The 18,103-nt window shown below is 56.6% G+C and overlaps 1 protein-coding gene across 2 annotated transcripts; it reads right to left on the bottom strand.

Moving 5' to 3' along the window:
* Positions 1-1,414: 1,414 nt before the first annotated feature.
* LOC142036581 (dual specificity protein phosphatase 22-A-like) lies at positions 1,415-16,607 on the bottom strand. Of its 2 annotated transcripts, XM_075039899.1 has the most exons (8): positions 16,529-16,607; positions 16,309-16,384; positions 14,632-14,665; positions 13,908-13,990; positions 11,333-11,382; positions 8,081-8,155; positions 7,455-7,626; positions 1,415-2,838 (listed from the first exon to the last, which is right to left on the bottom strand). In XM_075039899.1, exons 2-8 carry the CDS (start codon positions 16,327-16,329, stop codon positions 2,632-2,634), a joined length of 642 nt encoding a protein of 213 aa, XP_074896000.1. In that variant the 5' UTR covers positions 16,330-16,384; positions 16,529-16,607; the 3' UTR covers positions 1,415-2,631. The 2 variants fall into 2 exon arrangements, with proteins under 2 accessions (XP_074896000.1, XP_074896001.1); XM_075039900.1 differs by lacking the exon at positions 16,529-16,607 and having other exon boundaries at positions 16,309-16,517.
* Between the last annotated feature and the right edge of the window lie 1,496 nt (positions 16,608-18,103).

The following is an 18,103-nucleotide window of genomic DNA, read 5'->3' as shown; positions in this document are numbered from 1 at the left end:
GGCAAATTCAGGATATTTTAAAGGGACTTCGTATAATCAAGTATAATTGCTGGAGCCCAGCGAGCTGGAGACTAATTGCAACCCTGCTACCAGCGGGGTGATGCCATCATCTCTGGCTTCGTTTTGGCTCCACGACTTCATGGGCAGCCTGGTAAGGCAAAACCTCAATTCCCTGGGGTGAAGGGGATCCCAGCAGGAGGAGGAGAAAATAATTACCCCCTTAAAATGGGGTTTTCAGCCGCTCATGGTGCCAACTGCAGCAGGCTGGAAGGAAGCGAGACGCCTCATAGCCCTGCCAGCGGCTGGCAAGGGAAAATGCAAAACATACCCTGGGGCAGGCAGCACGACCGGGAATTTCTTGCAAACTATTTCCCTGTGTTCGAGCAACATCCCGGGAAACTCATTCACACTTCAGCAGAGAGATTTTTTTTCCCCACACGCTGGAGGCACCGGGCTTTCGGGAGGGCTGATGTGGCACAGGAGAGCTGAGCAGTGAAGCTTGCAGTGCCCTTCGCAATGTAGAAAGAAGTGGAAATCAGCCCGATTTTACCCGCTTCGGGGCTTGCCTTCCAGCACCCAGAAGTCCTAAAGCCACCACAGTCCCATTGATGTAGGCCAGAGTGGAAAAATATATATATTTGCCCGGGACAGCCCTCAAATTTGGGGGAACTTTGGCTTAGGAGATGCTATTTGGGCAACGGTTGTTGCTGTGATGCCAGGCATGGGTGACGCTGCAGCTTACAGGGAGCATCCCTTGTGATTCCCAAATTCAGGGGGGATTTTTTCCAGGGGTAAGAGCTGCTTTGGTGCTGCAGTTCCTTGGGGAATGTTTGAGTTCCAGGATAGCACGGCCATCCAGGCTGGCGCAGGCGACGGGACGGCAGCGCTCCGCAGAGGTTATCACACCTACTGCAGATCTAATCTCTGCTTATCACTTATCTCCTATAACTTCCTATTAACACCAGAAACCAACTTTCTTCTCTTTTTTTCTTGTGCACAACTTCCATTTTTCTGCTTCCTAAAGTGATAACGGATGCATTAAAACCAATATCGACCCAGTTTGTTCAATTTCCCTTCAGTCCACTCCATCAACAGCATTTACGGTCCTTGAGCTCATTAATTGCTCAGGGCACTTTCCCATGCAGAGCATGCTGCAGGCACAAACCACAGCATATCTCCATGTAGAATAACAGCCAAAGGGACCTTTTTCTCAACCTAAAAAGACAGGGAAAAGCCCCCGTAATTTTTTTCCCGGAATCCTGTACATTATGGCTGAACATTGAGTCTTTAAAACTTTTAATTTTGCTGGTGGTTCTCATCAAGAAAATAGGAAACAGGATACAGCAGCGGAGTGGTCATGTCAGTCCATCCCTCCATTCCCATCAGGAACACCGCAAATCAAGACCAGCCATCCTCATGGTTTTAATCACTCTCCTCTTTATTAGGAGTTGGGCGAGTCACCCCCAGCGCTGTCACGCGCCAAGTACCCAGAAATTTTCATTAAGGGAATTCCTAGAAATATTTTAAATGCCTCTTTTTTTTTTTTCCTCAGAACAGATATTTTTGAGAAGCCAAGCAAGGTATTTATGGTAAAAGGCCAAGCTTGCATGGAAGATTTAAAGGTTTAAATGTAGAAGGGCTGTGTCAATGGGTTGGGACCCCCCCCTTGTAGGATGGATGTGGGGAGTCCTGGTAAAGGAAGGCAGCGAGTCAACGCTTTAGAAACACGGTGTATGAGTTTGGGATGAAAAAAGGGACACCGTCCCGGTCTTTCAATCTTAAAATGGCTGTTGGAGAGGGACAACGTTAAATTGGTCTGTGGGTCGACTGAGTCCAATCGAGCAATTGGCTTCTTTTGCAACCAGGGACATTCAGATCGGGCAGCAGGGGAAACCCAAAACCGCTCCGGCTCTGGGGATGGAGGCAGTGGGGACAGGCAGCCTCTGGCACTGCTGGATTTCCCCCTCCCTGGGAGGGGGGAGGCGGTTAAGAAAAATGCCAGACAGACATCTGCCAAGGACAGGCTGGACCAGGAAAGCCCAAACACAGCGAGGGGCATCTGCAGCCCCGGGAGCAGCTCAGCCTCTGGCCCCTCTCTCCCCATCCCACGGGGTGACGGTCAGGTTCGGCAGCACACCCGCACCCCAGGACCCGTCTCTCCCTCCTCGGGGCAGCCTCGCAGGCTGCATCGGCCCCCAGCTTCACCTCAAAGCAGGAGACAAGGTGGCTTTTCTCCCCATCTCGCCCTGCTCTGGCTTTCCAAGGGCCGCGTTGGCATCCCCATGCCCTGCCGGAGGAGCGCCCGGGTACCGTGCTGCTGGAGAGAGGGACGGGGCTCGATGCTGCTCTGGGTGATGGAAAAGTGGCCGTGATCCACTGGGGAGTGGGGGAACGGGGCAGAGCAAGACACTGCCATCAATTAACTGGCTTGCCCAGAGGTATATACAGAGCCAGCAGCCAAAGGGAGGGTCTGCGAGTCCTGACCCCCCCTGCTCCAACCCTCGAGCCCACGGCCGAGGCCGGCGCTGGCTGCTTGCTGCCCTAGACATGAACCCCCGCGGGCGCTTGGCAAAGGGAAGACTGAATTTTCCAAGCCCCAGGGCCAATGTCTGCCTGCGAGCAGCCGGCTGCTTATCTGTTCATCCATCTGCTTCTGCTGGTGCCACCTGCGTGGTAGGGGAGCGGGTAGGTGGGAGCTGGAGACCCGAGCCAGGAGCAATCCCTGCTCCCCAGCTGCTGCTCCTTCTGCCTCTGCTCCTGCCGGGCCAGCAAGCACTGCAGCTCCTCTTGGTCCTTGAATGGGTTCCTGCCGTAGTCGCGGCGGATCCAGGCGCGGTACTGCCAGGACAAAGCCAGAAGAGGTTGTCAGGGTCAGCGGGGGCTGAGACACCCCCAACTTGAGAGCCAGGGTTTGCACCAGCGCCGGTGGAAAGCAGCGAGCTGAGCGGGGGCAATGCCCGCTGCATCCCAGCCACAACCGAGGCCGGAGGGTCCCCAAGCAAGCACAAAGATCCCAGTTTCACAGGAGCCCACGTGCCACGCAACATGATCACATCACACGAGAGATGCGACGGTTTCCCCCCAGCCGAGCGCTTCCCGCATCCCCGGCCCAGCACAGATGGACCCAGCGAGCTGGCAGCACCCTCAGCTTCTCATGCCAGCTGCAGCCGGGACAGCAGCTTTATTTACTTTTCATTGCCAAGAAGCTGCTGTTTTTCCTTGTGTGCCCAAATTCCTGTAAGAAAAGCTTTCCCGCGCTTTCTCCCCGCCGTGGCAGCGCGGGGACAGGCTGCGCTCGTTGCCACAAGCTGCACGGCCAAGTCGGCTCTTGCACGCTGAGGCAGGTTTGTTTGCAGAGCATCTTCCTCGCCGTTGGGCGGTTGGGGGGTGCCTCTCGATCCCCCCACATCGCTGCAGCCAGTTCCGAAGGCTGCTCCGGTGGCAGGAGCGTGCCAGAGGCCGGGGGCCAGCTGGCAGCAGGCTGAGGTCCGGAGATGGCTGGGAAGCGAGAGACGGTCTGTAAAAATGCTTCCCGCTACTGCTGGGATGAGAAACGGCCAGACAGGCTCAGACTGCAGTGCCTGAAAGTGTGGGCAGGAATGGGCAGCTCTGCCGGGACCCGCCGTGCCAGCTGCCCGGTGCTCACGGGGAGCTGGCAGGGTTTTGCCATCTTCCAAAGTAGCTGGGAACCAGCTGCTCCAGCAAGTAGGACTTACTAGGATGAGTAGTAGGACCTACTAGAATGAGTGGTAGGAGCATGCCCAGCAATACCAACCACCTTACAAAAAGGATGGAGGGCACGGAGTTGGAAATGCAAAACCTGTGGGTTCAAAGGGTCCGGAGAGGGACCGAGCATCGGAGTCCCGGCACGGGGTAGCACTGGGACAGGCATGGGGTGCAGCTGGGGCAACCAGAAGGAGAGGGCAGGCAGTCCCCCCCTCCACGAGCTGCCCAGCCTCAGCATCCCCAGGCTGAGATGCCTCCCCCCAGGAGCCACCGACCTCACCCCAAAGGTGCAGGATGCACAACAGCGGGACGGGCAGCTCAGCCCTGTCCTGCCAGGGCTGCCACAGGCACGGGGACCATGAGGAGCAAGAGGAGAAAATCTGAGACTGACCCTGGTGGCATCCCACCCCCTCCTCCTGCAGCCAGGGAAAGTCAGCTCGGGCAGAGGGGATTTCCACCGGGAATGTCTGGATTTCCCAAATCCACTCCCTCAGACAGGGACTGACCACAGCTGCTGCGCATTTGCCGCCTGCAAGAATGAAGACCCCTTGTTCGGGGTGGACCCCAAGAACCAAGCCTGATTTCCTTGCTAAGAAAACAACCCTTGGGTAGTGACTTCCAAAGGATTCGGGACAGGATTTGGGGCAAGCATCCATGCCCGCTGCTCATGGGGAGAGCATCCCTTCCATGCAAACCATCCGGAGGGATGAAGGTCCATGGGGAGACCAGCCTGGCCACCCAGGCTCGGCACCCACCGAGGCTCAGCACCCACCGCCCAGCCTCGGAGCTGGCTCCCACCATCCAGCAAAGGAGGGAAGGAGCCGGCAGGAGGCTGGGGGAAGCATCCTTCTGCTGCTGCCAGGCGTTTCCTTTTAAAGCCAGAGCAAGAAGTGGTTACAGCCCGTTTCCTCCAGTGCTGACCACTAACCCGCTACCCTCCTCCTCTCTCCTGGGGTCAGGAGCATCCATCCCATCTGGGACGGCACCGGGGCAGGAGAAAGGAGGCCTGGCCGGAGCGTGTCAGCACCCGGGGGGGACCGTGGGGCAGGGAAGGACAGGTCCATCACCTGAATGCCCATCTGTGCCCTCTCTCACATCCACGCCGTCTTTTCTGCACTCACTTACTTCCTTTTCTAACCTTACCCATCATCCTGCTGCTGCTCTTGGTCTTTTCCTTCCTTCTTTATCCATCTAGCCCTGCTAAGCACCATTTGCCAGCTTGAAACCCCAGCTGCAGGCTTGATGCGTTGTTCTTGCGGCAAGGGGCTGGCTGGCCAGTCTCACAGAGCATCTTGCCCATTTCTACCTCCCAGGGTCCCATCCGAGGTCCCTGCTCCGGATCAAGGAAACTAAGGCACCGAGGGATGCTCACCCGCAGCTGGGGGAGGAGGTCCCCAGAAGGACCGACCTGTTCTTCCCAGGTTTTAACCAAGAAGAAATGAGGCTTTTCCTCCTGAGCAGCCTGCCCAGCCCTTATCCATGTCTGCTCCCAAGCACTGCGTTTCTGGATTGCTGCCTGCTGGGACGACAGCTGGGCTAAATGGGGAAATTTAGCATCTTTTCTATCCTCAGCAAGAGCTGAAGCTCAAGTCGCCATACCCTTGTTCCTGCATCCAACCTACACACATGGAAAACCACCCCAAAGCCACAAACAGGAACAAGGTGCGACCTCCCACAGCCAAGGTAAGCGAGCCAACTGCTGCTTGGCACGAAGCAAGGTGCAGGACCCATGTGGCATCAGGTCCCACGGGCTTCTAGCCACACAGGTGAATGCCTATGGTGCCCACCACCCCGTGGGACCCCCAGCCATCCACCTCGGCTGACCTGCCCGCAATTCCATTCCTCTTGCAAAGGCAGAGGATGCAGGAGCGAGCTGGGAGCAGAGCATCGCTGGTTGGGTTGGAGCATCCATCCTGGCTCTTCCCCTTCTTCAAATGCAGCTGTGGGTGAGTAATGGCAGAGCGCTCCCAGCACCCAGCCTTCGCCCCCGGAGCCATGCTAGCAGCAGTCCGCCCACGAGAGACATCCACAGCTTCCCTCCCCGATGCTGCGATCGTGGGGAACGCAGGGTGTTTCAAGTAAAAGGCGGCTCTTGCTAAACCCCGTGGCTCAGAAAAACACATCCAAGCGCCTCCACCCTTGGCGCTGCCTTTCGTATTTTCAGGGAAATGCTTGCAAAGCCCCCAGCAAAACTCCTGAGGTGATGAAAAAAGCAGCAGCTAAGGGAAAGGGAGGAAAGTCTGGTGCCTGCTGAGCCCAGCCTGGATTTTGGGGAGCAGGAGGAATAGCTCGGATGGAGGGGGGGCAGACAGCAAACCCCACATCACGGCCCGTGCTGGGACGCGGCCAGAGCGTGGGAAGGGATGGGGCGAGCTGGCCCAGGCGGGGAAGCCCCACAGGGAATCTCCAGTGCTGCGCGTGTTTTGTAATCCCTTGGACCATTTTCCACCCTCTTTCACGAGTGTTTTTGCAAGCCAGTGATAACGGGGCAGGGCTACGTCCTTCATGTGACAGCGGTTGCCCGCTCCGTCCGGCACCCGGGGAAAGGAACTTGGTGGCAAGGAAGGGGCTGACATTTAGGCCAATGTCACATGTTGTCCCTGCCTCTCCCGGGAGAAGAGAAATCCCCTCGAAGGGCTCGGCATGGCCAGAGGGACCACCGGGTCCCCACTGCCGTTTGCCACGGGGCCACTGCACAATACTTGTGGCTGCAGTGCTTGGGGGGGCTTTGCTTGGGGTCTTGCTACCAGGGATGGGACCAAGTTTAGGGGTGACGTGGGCTACCAGATGCCTTGTACACATCAAGTTGTGGGTTAGTCTTTCCTTACAGAGGTCCATCCGTGACCTGTGTACCCTCCCGGGGAAGTTTTGGATGCCGGTCCTTTGCTGTGGAACCCGGGGTTGGGCAGAGGAGAAGGGTCTGGTGTGGGAAGCTGGAAGGCAGCCAGGGAGCCAGGTGGAAGCTGTGCTTTTAAAAGCCTTTCCCTTTGCTTTCGAAGGCTTTCCGGGTCGAAAGTGCAACTCTGATCTCTGCAATTAGTGCTCTCCCGATTAAACATGCCACTGTCACTCCCAGCTGCCGGCATCCAGCTCGGCTCAGCTACATCATCCCTCCCCTGCGCAGGATGGGAACCCACCTAGCCAGAGCTTCTGCTCTCCTAAAACCTGCTGCTCCATGTCATTTTGGGGAGGAAAGAGGAGAATTCCTCCATCGACACTTGCTTCTGTCTGTCGCCTGCCTCTAAAAGCAGAGGACTTGCTGTCAGAGGAAGCCCAGCCAGATCCAAGCACTCCCGGACATCCCAAAGCCACTCGCAAGAGCTTTCCTCCCTCTCCTCTCCCCCTTTCCGCCTCCGGCTCCTGCTGCGTCGTGCTGCATTCCTGGGAACCAGCCCAGCGCCCTTCCCGGGGCTCCCGGAGGGACTTGCTGCTCACCCATCCCTCCTGCTGTGTCCTGACTGAACTCTCGAGAAAAGCACTGGGGTTTTAAAGGGCTTTTTTAAGTGCACTCGCATAATGTTGAGGCACTTTTTTTTTTTTCTTCTTCTTTTTTTTTTTTTTTTTTTTTTTTTGCATGCAAAACCCAAAATCCCCAGGCAATAAATAGCACGCACAAAAGGCCAGCTCAGGCAAACAGCTGGCCCCTGCGTGAGCTGCATGCAAAAGAGCGGCGCACGTTTGCAAACTCTGCAGACACGTATATAAGGGGACGTCGGCGCGGGACGTACCTCCTGCAGCAAGGTCACCTCGTACTCCTGCAGCTGCTGCTGGAAGCCAAAGTTGGGGCTGACGTAGGACCGCACGGCCTTGGTGGCAGCCAGGCAGCTCTCCCAGCCGAGCTCGGTCACCGTCATGAGGTAAGCCACCAGGACGGTGGTGCTGCGGGAGACCCCAGCCAGGCTGGCACGGTGCAAGGGAGCAGCGTCAGGGAGAGATATTCCCACCACGGAGGCTGGTGTGGCCCCGCGGCGAGGGACACCCATGGGATGCATCTTCCCACGGGCACCCCCCTCTTGCTTGGGGTGCTAGCAGGGTTCCCCAGCCATGGGTTAGGGGGGGGTAAGGAGCCACACGGGCAGGGGGCCACCACTGGTGGTCCCAGGCAGGTGGCTTCCTCCTGTCCCCTTCTCTAGCCTGTCCCACCTCTTTGGATGCTCAGTGCACAGACCACCCATCCCCATGGGTCCCGGCAGCACACACCTTCCCCTGTCACCCTTCTGCTGCTCCTTGCCTTCTCTTCTTCCTCCCCACCACAAGCGACGTTCGACATCGAGGACACTTTTTGGGAGCCCATCCCCACCTCCCAGAGGACCGACGCGAACCGGGGACGCGAGGCGGTTATGGCAGCTCTCACCAGTGGACGAGGCAGCCTCCACCACCGAGCCGGCATTCGTGGATGAACTTGATGCACTCCTTAAAATGCTGCAGCCTGCAAGGAGAGAGGCAGGGAGGTGAGGACGGGAGGGCTGCCCACACCTGCGAGGCACCCGGCCACACCAGCAGCAGGAGTTGTGCCCCCCACACACACTCCCCACCAGGACTACCCACCACCCTGGGGCTACCGGCGTGGGGTGGGAGCAGAGATCCTTCCTCTGCCAAACCAAGGCAGAGGCGCTGATCTTCATCTGCCAGGAAGGAAACGACCTAGGAGACTTTCCAGGGATTTCCTGCTCCCCAAGGTATCGGGATGGGAGCAGGGAGATGCTGTCAGCCAAACCGGCTCAAGGAGGACCCCAGGGAGACAGCCTCCAGGGCAAGGTGTCATCTTGTGCCCATGGGACACGCACATCCCCACGTCAGAGGTTGTCCTGAGCCATCGGCTCACCCCTAATTCCCAAAAGATGCCAAAAACACCCAGTTCCCTCCAAGGGAAAGATGGCATTTTGCCTGCAGGTCCTAAAATGGTGCATCCCCCTTCCCCTCCTCACCCCAAGCAGCCTCTCCAGCCCCTTCCCAAACAAGGGAGGGCATGGAGAGGTGCCCGTGCCAGGGAGGTAAGGCTCCCAGCAACAACACAGGCTTGTCCCCCAATAGCTGCCTGCATTCCTGAAAGGATACCCAGTAACTGCCAGCAAGGCAGAGGGAGCACATTAACCCTAACCGTCGAGTTTTGCAGCAAAACAGGGCAGGGCAGGGAGCCAGGGCTTTCTGGCAGCTCAGCTGCGACGTGCTATGGTGCTTCGCTCCTTCTGAGCTGGATGCTCAGCTATATGAGCAGCACCCATCTTTTTGGAGGCATGGAGGCCTAGAAAACAGGATAAATAAATCCATATATACTGATGAGATAGAGGTGGGTGGTCGTGGGAGGGTTATGCGGGTGAGATGTATCCCTCCCGCTCATCACTGCGTGGGATGCTGGAAGCTGCCACCGATCCCTCCTGAAGACAGCGAGCATCTCCGAGAGCCCACGCCGAGCCAGGTATTCAGCTCCTTGACACGCATTTGCAATAAATGCTGCCTGTTCCTGCTCGCCCTCGCAGCCGCACTGACCCTTGGGGCAGTTTTGAGGCAGAAAACGTGATTCTAGGTAACTTGGGCTGCTGGTGGACTCCCTGACCGCACAGCTCTGGCTTTTTTGGAAGGAGAAGAGGGTCCCTTTGGCACAGCTGAGCCAGAGCCATCCGGCAGCGAGCGCGGGAGCCGGCAGAGCCTTTGCTCCGGCGCCGGACTTCCTCTGCCTCCGCGTGATGGGGTGGGCGTGCGCCTTCCTGATTTCTCAGAAGCCAAGGCACAAACTACTGCAGAGTTATTCCCCCCCCTCCCCGTGCCCCTCGCCGAGGGCTCGCTCCCAGCGGGGCTCAAAGCCGGCTTCCCTGCAGGGACAAAGCAGAATTCCTCCAAAACCTCCCCCACCCCTGTTAGCCCATCAGAGGGGATGCTCTTCACCCTTCCCTGGAAAGGGGATTCAAGGGGATGACACTTTTCACACTTCCCTGGAAGGGCAGGGCTCAGGCGCCTTCTAAGAAACCAGCCAAGGATGTATTCAGAAATAGCAGAGGGTTCTGCTGCCCGAGGAGGAGAGATGGAGGAGTCTCTGAAGCTGTGGTCATACTAAAAATACTGAGCCTCTCAGCCCTGGATGATGTCAGTCCATCGCTCCTCGTGGGCTACAGCCGTGCCTCCTTCTCAACCACCCTAACAAACGGAGCATCGCCATTTGGAAGGCTGTTTCCCTGCCTAAAGCTTGTCCCGGGGGATTTCTCCTCGTCCTACTCATCTTCGCAGAGCAAGCAGCATCCCCCAGGGCCTGCACATGTTGCCTACACAGGTCCAGGCTCTCCAGATCCCAGTCCTCCATTCCAGCTCCTTGGCTAGGACCAGGAGGGATGCACTTTGCTTGCAAGGACATGATGCTCTCGCCTCTGGCTCCCTCAGCACGCTTGCTGCCAGCCTCCTGCCCACTCCATCGCTCTCCCAACCCATGCCAGAGGGAGCGAAGTGAGCACTTCAGCCACTCCATCCATCCTCACCCACTCCACGGGGTTTTTTCCCCAGGTAGCCAGCCAGAGGAAAGCTCTCCCCTTTCTTTTCCAGCCTCGAAGCGTGGGATCGGGGCATGGAGCCTGGTAATGCTGAGAGCCACTGAGGTCCTGAGTCACAAGCATCTTCTCTGCAGGACACAAAGTTCACCAGGATTTTGAAATCCAAGGCATAAACTGACAAGCAGAAAAAGCAGAAAATAGTTCCTTGAATAAGTCTTCCTTCCGGCAGCCAGCCGTATCTTCTTTTTTTTTTTTTCCCTTTTTTTTTTTTCTCCTTTCAGTAGACATGCCACAAATGCACAGAAATGTGAGAAAAGAAAAAATAACAACCAAAAAACCCAGCTCTTGCTGAGGCAGGGCTTTCTTGTAAAGCTTCTCTTTCCGCTCAGTGGGAGCATGAGCAAGCAGAATCACACCCGCGGGCACGGCTGCTCCCAAGGATGTTGGAAAACCAGCACCTCTGCAAGTGGGGCTCAGTCTTGTCACTGTGCATGAAGTTTTGATCCTTTTTAGGGTTTGATTGGCGAGAAAAAAAAATCCCTCGGATTCGCCCATTTTCTGGTTGCAACGGATGGTTTATGGATGCCCGTCACCCAAAGCAGCAGGGGGGTTCTGCAGCCAACAGCACCTGCACCCATCGCACCCCAGCACCGCGTCCCATGAAAGCCTGGGGCTTCCTTGCAGCATCTCTCACCAGCTTCATCTCAAGAACATCACTAAAGGATGTAGAAGTATCTAAGCTTTGTGTGGGGAAAAAAATGTGGAGTTTAATAAATATTTTATTTCTCTTTCCAAGGAGAATGTCTGGAAGACCAACACAAATCACTGTCTTTGTAAACCAATAAAAAAATGCTCCCATTTTCAACCCTGCCCAGTAGAAGAATTCTGAAATTTGATGGAAAATTAAATTTACGGACTGCAAACACACACAGAAACAGATTTTAAGTCCTACAAATGCTATTTACCATCTGAGAATGAACCGCAGCTTCTGTCAAGCTCAGCAATGATATTAAGTTTTCACAGCAGGAATGAACTGAACCTTCATTCTGCAGAATCTGAGCTTTTATTGACCAACAACTACCAACATGCGATGCTGGGAGGCAAAAGGATGGCAAACAACTTACAGGTTTTGACTGGATGAATCTGAGGCCGAGATACAGAGATAGGTCATGTCCTGCAATATAAAGACGGTTGCAGTAATAAGATACCACCGAGAAACACAAAATGCCCCATTTCTCTCTTTTCCCTCTCCCCAGCTGAACCTTCGGTGAGGGGAAAGCCACAATCCACTTTCGGTGCCATCGCCCTGCTCCCCACGGGCAGGGAGAGCTGTGACGGGTCGCATCCATCCCACCCCGGGCTATTTCCCCCCCATTTCAGCCCAGAGGAGAGGCCAGGCTGTGGGGAACTGCTACGATGCTCAGGAGCCCCAAAAACTCAGCCATCCCTTTCCGGGAGCCCTGACTGACGAGTCCCATCAGGAAGACATGTATGAACACGCACTGGTGAAGTCACTCTCATCAATGAGTTATTTCCTCCCGGTCCTTTTAATACACAATAAATCATCCTGCCACATGTTGGCGTAGGTCAGATTACTTTCCTCTCTTTAAAACTTCGCTTCCTCGATCCTCCCTGTTCTGAGCTAAAATTAGATCCTTTTCATCTCAGTTTTTTGGGGGTTGGTTTTTTTTTTTTTTCTTAGTGAAATGGGTGGAAATCCTGCCAGCCAGAGCCGAAACGGCTGAGCACCAGGGATTGCCCCATCTCCATCAGCTCCCTGTGGCATCGCTGCCGAAAGGTCCCCCCTGGGCTGACGCAGCCCAAACCCACGGGCCACTTCCCTCCAGCCCACGGCAAATAGGGAGGCTGGAAAAAGCCAATTATTTAAGGAGGGAAGGAGCAGAGCAGGAGAGGCACGGGGATATTTCTGCACTGGAAAGACCCACGTTTTGAGGATGAGCGCGGGCGGGCTTTCCCATGCATCACCTCTCCATCCCATTCATCCTCCCCAGCCCCGTCCCACGCTCGCCCCCACCATCCCACAGCCTCTCGTGGGACGGGGACGAGGTGCCGCAGCGATGTGCCACTTTGCCGGCTCCCTGTGGCGTGCCAGCTGGATGCTCCCCACCCGGAGAAGCTGCCGGAGAGGCTGGGGCAGGGGGGGGAAAAACAGAGCCGCAGGGTTCCTCATCCACATCCCCGGCCAAACCGCGGCTCCCCGCCACGCAGGGGACGGTGGGTGGAGAGGGGAGCTCAGTGGATGGAAGGGGGCCATGCACCGGGCAGGGGCACGGGGACCAGCAAGGTTTTGCAGGGTGAGCCGTGATGGGCTGCGGTTTTCCAAAACCTGGCTGTGCCCTGCCACGCTTGGTGCCAGCCCGATCTCCCCACGGCGAGGAGAACCGCCGTGCCAACCAGCGGAGCAGCCGAAACGACCCCACTCCTCCCCAAACCCTGACCCGCACTCCGATCACGGGTTAACTGCCAGGGTCCCAGCGGCTTCCCCTTCCCCACGGGGCCGGGTGCCCCCATCCCACCTCAGGGAGCTGGGCCACGCATGGGAATGGTGCTGGGGTTTGCGGTTCCTGACCCAGGGCTGTGATTGACACATTGCTCAACCCACCATGCCTTTCCAGTTCCCCTTTCCATCGGCCCGCTGGCTTGCTCCGTGTTGTAAGCTCACCATGCGGTTTGCTATCCATCTGGCCGTGCCCCAAAAGCCCTGCCAGACCCCAGCCGCTGCCCCTTCTCCAGGCACAAGCTGTTTCTGCACCGATTTTATGCGGCCTCCTTCCTTCTCTCTCTCCTTCCTTTCCTCCACGTTACTCAATCCCTTAGCGGGGAAGAAGCTCAAGCTGGTGTTTTGCTGGGGCTCCCTGCCCATCGTGGCCCCGAAGGACGAGAGGTCCTGGCAGTCCCCTCCGCCTTCTCCAGCATCCCAGGATTTGGGAGCCGGCAGCGGGTCCGAAGTGCAAATTGCACGTGGCCATCGGCTGCAGGATGAGCAGCACGGTCCCAGCATCTCCCGCACGCGGTTATTCCTCCTGCTGCAGGCTCCACCCGGCCCACCGGTCCGTAGAAGCAGGATTTGTGCCCAAAAGACCTAGCCGGCACCTCCGGCATCAACCCACCCAGCAGCTCCCTCCTGCCTCAGTTTCCCCTCACCCACAGCCCGAGGGGTCCGCAGCGCTCCGGGGGGGTCAGCCAGACGGGGGACCACAGGACGGAACAGGCAAAGCCAAGGCTTTGGGAGGAGAGGTGGGATGTGGGGTGTGTGTGGGGGGGGGTCCTCCAGGTCCTGCTGTGCCCCCAGCGCCCCGTCGGGGCTGGATGCGGCCCCGGCGCTGCCATCCGCGGGGCTCCGCCGCCCTCTCGCGGTTCTCCCCGCGGCCAGCACCCCGCAGCGGGGCTGCGGCTGCTCACCTTCACCCTCCAAAACCATCGAGGGAGGGAGGGAGGTGGTCGTGTCCCCTAAAACACCCCGCTGCCCTCTCCCCCGAAAGCCAGCGCCGGGCCCCTTTGGGTGCAATTCAACATCGCACGGCGCAAAACCACAAAAAAAAAAAAAAAAAGCTGGCGCAAATCCCAACGTTGCTTCTTCCCTCTCTGCCCCACGCGGGTTCCATCTGCATCTTCCCAGCCCCTGCTCCCCCAGGGTGGTCTCCCAGGTTCCCCCCCCCCCCCAGCCGGGGAACTCACCTCCAGCACCGGTTTAGCACTGTTGTGGACGGAGAGGATGTGCGTCACCCCGTTCTTCAGCAGATTTTCCCGGTCCTCAGAGTCTGGAAGCAGGAGCGGCACGTCAGTCATTTGCCATCCTGGGGAATCCGCTGGACCAAGCACTCACCAGCAACCTGCATCCATCCTCCCCCCCAGCCTCTTCCCGCTGCCTCCCACCCAGCACGATGCAGAAAAGGAGACGGGGCATCGCGATGCACCTCTTTCAAAGCAAAATCCTCCTCAGATGCACTGGGTATTCAGCAGGCTCCTAAAGCCAACCCCAGAATCAGAAATTATACTGCTAATTTGGAAAAGGCTGTCGCGTCCTCACTGTTGGGCGAAACCCAAGCTTCACCCTGTTCCCCACGGGACCAGAGGCTCCAGCGAGAAAGCCAGGCGTTGGCCCGCTGTAAATATTATCTCAGCAAACACAGGAGAGGTTTCCAGCCATGCCAGGGGTTCCCCAGTGCTCCCAGCTGGTGACCACAGCTCCCCCCAGATGTCCCCTTTCCTGGGCTTGAGCTGCATGGAGTCACTTGCAATTGGGATGGGGCTTTTGGGCGGCTTTGGATCTCCAGGAGATGCTGAGGTCCCCAGCCGGGAGGAGGCACAGGGAGCTCCCGAGGAGAGGGACTCCTCCAGCCGTGCTGGCTGCCTGGGGATCCCACAGCAATGCGGAGGTGGAGCAGGGAAAAGCACTTACCGCGGATGTTCCCGAGGTAGAGGCCTTGGACAACCTGGGAGGTGACAAAAAAAGGAGAGAGATTTCAGACAGCGCTGGGCACAACGTGCATCCGACGTGGCGGGAGCATCAAGCTGCATGCATGGTACCAGCGGGACCAGGGCATCTGGCAGCAAACTCCCCAGGCAACGATAAACCAGGCACCTAATTAACGAATCGTCTTCATTAATGAACGCCAAAGGCTGAGCCCACTCGAACCACCAACCCAAACCCCTCCAGGAGCGCAGAGCTCAGGAAAACTCAGCACAGAAATGGAAGGGGCTTGCCTCTGGTCCCATTGCTATCGGAAAGGGACTACTGGGGGCTGGATTCCCCAAAACAGCCCGGCTCATCCCAGCCTCCTCCTTCAAGGTGGGGCTCCAGCGGGGACTCCCCCCCATCTCCCCATCTCCCGGAGGCAGGCCAGCCCTGCTGCAGCTCAGTTTTGTTTTGCTATTCTCTAGCAACCACCTCTTACAAATAGTTTCAAAGATTGCCTCCACCAGCTGGGGATAGACAGGCAAAGGCACAGGCTATTTATAATACTTTTCTGGCCAGGATGTTGCAGTAAGTGCTGTCAAGTATGCAAATTTGGCCTCCAACTCGCTGCTGCAGGGTTATGAGGGAGAAAAAAGGGGCAGCTCAGAGTATTTACGGGGTGTAAGAGCCCACCAGAGCAGTTTCCAGGGACACAGAAAGGAAGAACTGGTTACCAGTTGGACTTGTTCGCACCTGTCTAGCAGAAAACATCTGGTTTGAGAGGCTGTAGGGACGGTTTTCAACAGCACTGGGCCACATCCAGCCCATTTCTACCATTCAGCTGAACCCCAGCCTGCTCCTGGGGTGCAAACACCTGGATTCAGCAAACGTTTGTGCCCAGCACAGCACAAGCTGTTACCACTAGAAGGGCGATGCCGAGCCCCATGTCTCATCAAGCCAAAGCCAGATCCTGCAACACAAATGTGTCTGCACCAACCCAGCCCCCAGCAAAGGCAGCCGGGGCTCCCCAAGAAGGTTTGGTGGCACCGGGGAGGCTGTAAAAGCCACTTTGCAGGTCGGGCTGCTTCTGCAGGGGGTGAAACCACAGTGTTAAATTGCACCAGAGCCACGCAGAGAGAATTTGCCCTGATCTGGTCTTTCTGTTGTTGTCTCAGAGTCTAATTTTAAACTGGAGAACACACATACCAAGCGGTTATTTAAGGATACCAAGAGAAATCAATCCCCTCTGCCAGCCCTGGAGTTCAGCTGAGCAACAAGCAGCAGTGAAACCCCACTTCCCCCTTTGGAACACATGGCTGCCCGGCACAGACATGTCCCGGGGGGGGCAAGGGGAGGAAATTTCCACGCAGGGACCCCCATCAGCCTTGAGGATGCTCATGCCACAGCCTTACCACCCAAGGGACAAACATTTAAAGCCAGCTGCCATTTTTCTAACACCCGCAGACACTTAGCTCATCACCTCAGATATAAATCCAGGGATCGCTGTTTAGTTTCTTAATTCCCTTTCTTAAGTGCTTGAAGTTTCAAAGGGGAATGAGAAGTAGTTGCATTTAGGGCATCGTGGTAGCCTGGGAACGAGCATCCCCCTGGGCTGCAGAAGAAAGGTCCTGCCCAAGGAGGACATGCTGGCCAGCATCCCACTGTCCCCCCCCCCAGTACCTTGCTCATTCCACTCCCCATGGTTTTCCTCTTCTCAGGATCGGGATTCAGGTGGCTTCTCAGTATCCAAGGCTATCTGCAAATAAACACCCCAAAACTCCAGACAGGATGGTGAGATCTGCCCTTCTCCAACAGTGCATCCCTCTGCCAAGAGCAGGAGGAAAGGGAACACATGCCAGGAGGGGAGCGGACAGAGCCCCAGCAAACTCAGCTCACTCACCGGCTGCAGGCTGCTCCAGCAGGTCTCTGCCGCTGTGCTGGCGGGTGAAGGGGATAGAGGAGAGTGGCCGGTGCCAGGCAGGGGAGGATGAAATAAGGATCTGGAGCCGTGGCGAGGCTCAGGTTTCTCTCCCTGGGGCTTTCGCAGCCTTTTGGGGAGGGTGACGAGGAGATGTTCCTGGGAGGAATGATTCCCTCGTCCCAGCGACGCTCATCGGGCTTCATCCTGGGATGCTACAGGCTGGTACAAGTCCTGCGCTCAGCAGGATTTCTCTCCTGTTCATGCTGCTTCCTGCCAGTCACAGGAACGAGAGCAGAATTGAGAATAAGGCACTTACCTCGAAAACCAGAGCGTGCCGCAAGCGATGTGCAGCTAATGGAGCATTGAGGATAAGCCCATCTCCCCCTCCCTCCAGGAAGAGAGATAACAGGAGCTGTAAAACAGCACTGCAATTCCAGCATATGCTTCAAAACATCAATTTTCAAAGCAGATACGCCTAGCAGCTCACCAGCCCCCTCCCAGATCAGTGCCATCAGCCTGCCAGAGGCATGAACAACACAAAGAGCACAGAAAAGCAAATCACCACCATGGGGAAAACCCCACAGCCATCACCAGTCTGTGATTCCACCATCCTTATAACATCCTCCTCAGCACCCCAGAGACAAATATTTCACCTGAGGGTGCAGGAAGATGAGCTCCTCGCGTAACTCCCACCAAATCATCTCAGTCATCTCACCTTAGCAACCTTCCCTAATTTCTCTGACTGGAAGGGAAAGGCTGGCCAGCCCCCAGCACAGCAGGCCATCACAAGTGGCTGAGACCCCCCCATGCTTTCCTCCACAGCTGCTACATACAGGTGTGGATTTAAAACCATGAGGGTCCTGTAAATCAGGAAAAGAGCAAACTGGGCCGAAGCTTGTTTTAGTCCTCGGAGGTGTTTTTAAACCAAAGGCAGAAGTTTGCCTACAGAAAGCCTACAGGACACACCACATCAGCTGAAAGGAGAAATTTGGCAGGTACAGGCAGAGCAGAGGTGCCAGCTTTCTTAGCTCAGGCCCTGAAAACATTAAGCCATGAACCAGAACTCGTTCAGACCACTGCGTTTAATAAAAGCTCTGAGATGCTCCCACTAAACGCATTTCTTTCCCTCCCCCAGCTGCAGTCTGCACACCGTCACCTCACTCAAGAGGCAAGGCATGAAACACTTTAGGGGTTCACCTAAACCTGTCCTTAGCTGAACTAGACCTAGAAATTCTCTCTCTTCCTCGCTAGAGTCTGCATGGGATGCTGGAGCGAGGTTCGCAGCCTGCCCATGCTGTCAAGAACACATTCCCTTCACAAGCAGGGCAGACAGACACAGCAGCGTTGTTCCTCGCCCCACAACCGGCGGCAGTTTGACTCATGCCGCTGCCTTTTGGAGCGCCAGCACGCTATTTTTGGAGCGGTTATGGGACACCGAGCCTCCGCAGGGGCTGGGATCTGCTTACCTTACATGTAGTTCAGACTTCTGCACAGCAGGACTGCCGGCTGTGCCCCAGAAACATTCCCTTTAACTGATTATATACCAACCATGAC

The sequence above is a fragment of the Buteo buteo genome, chromosome 11, assembly GCF_964188355.1.
Source record: "Buteo buteo chromosome 11, bButBut1.hap1.1, whole genome shotgun sequence".
Lineage (NCBI taxonomy): Eukaryota > Metazoa > Chordata > Aves > Accipitriformes > Accipitridae > Buteo > Buteo buteo.
Note: the sequence above shows the minus strand (reverse complement) of the source record. Positions and strands in the feature narration are given on the sequence as shown.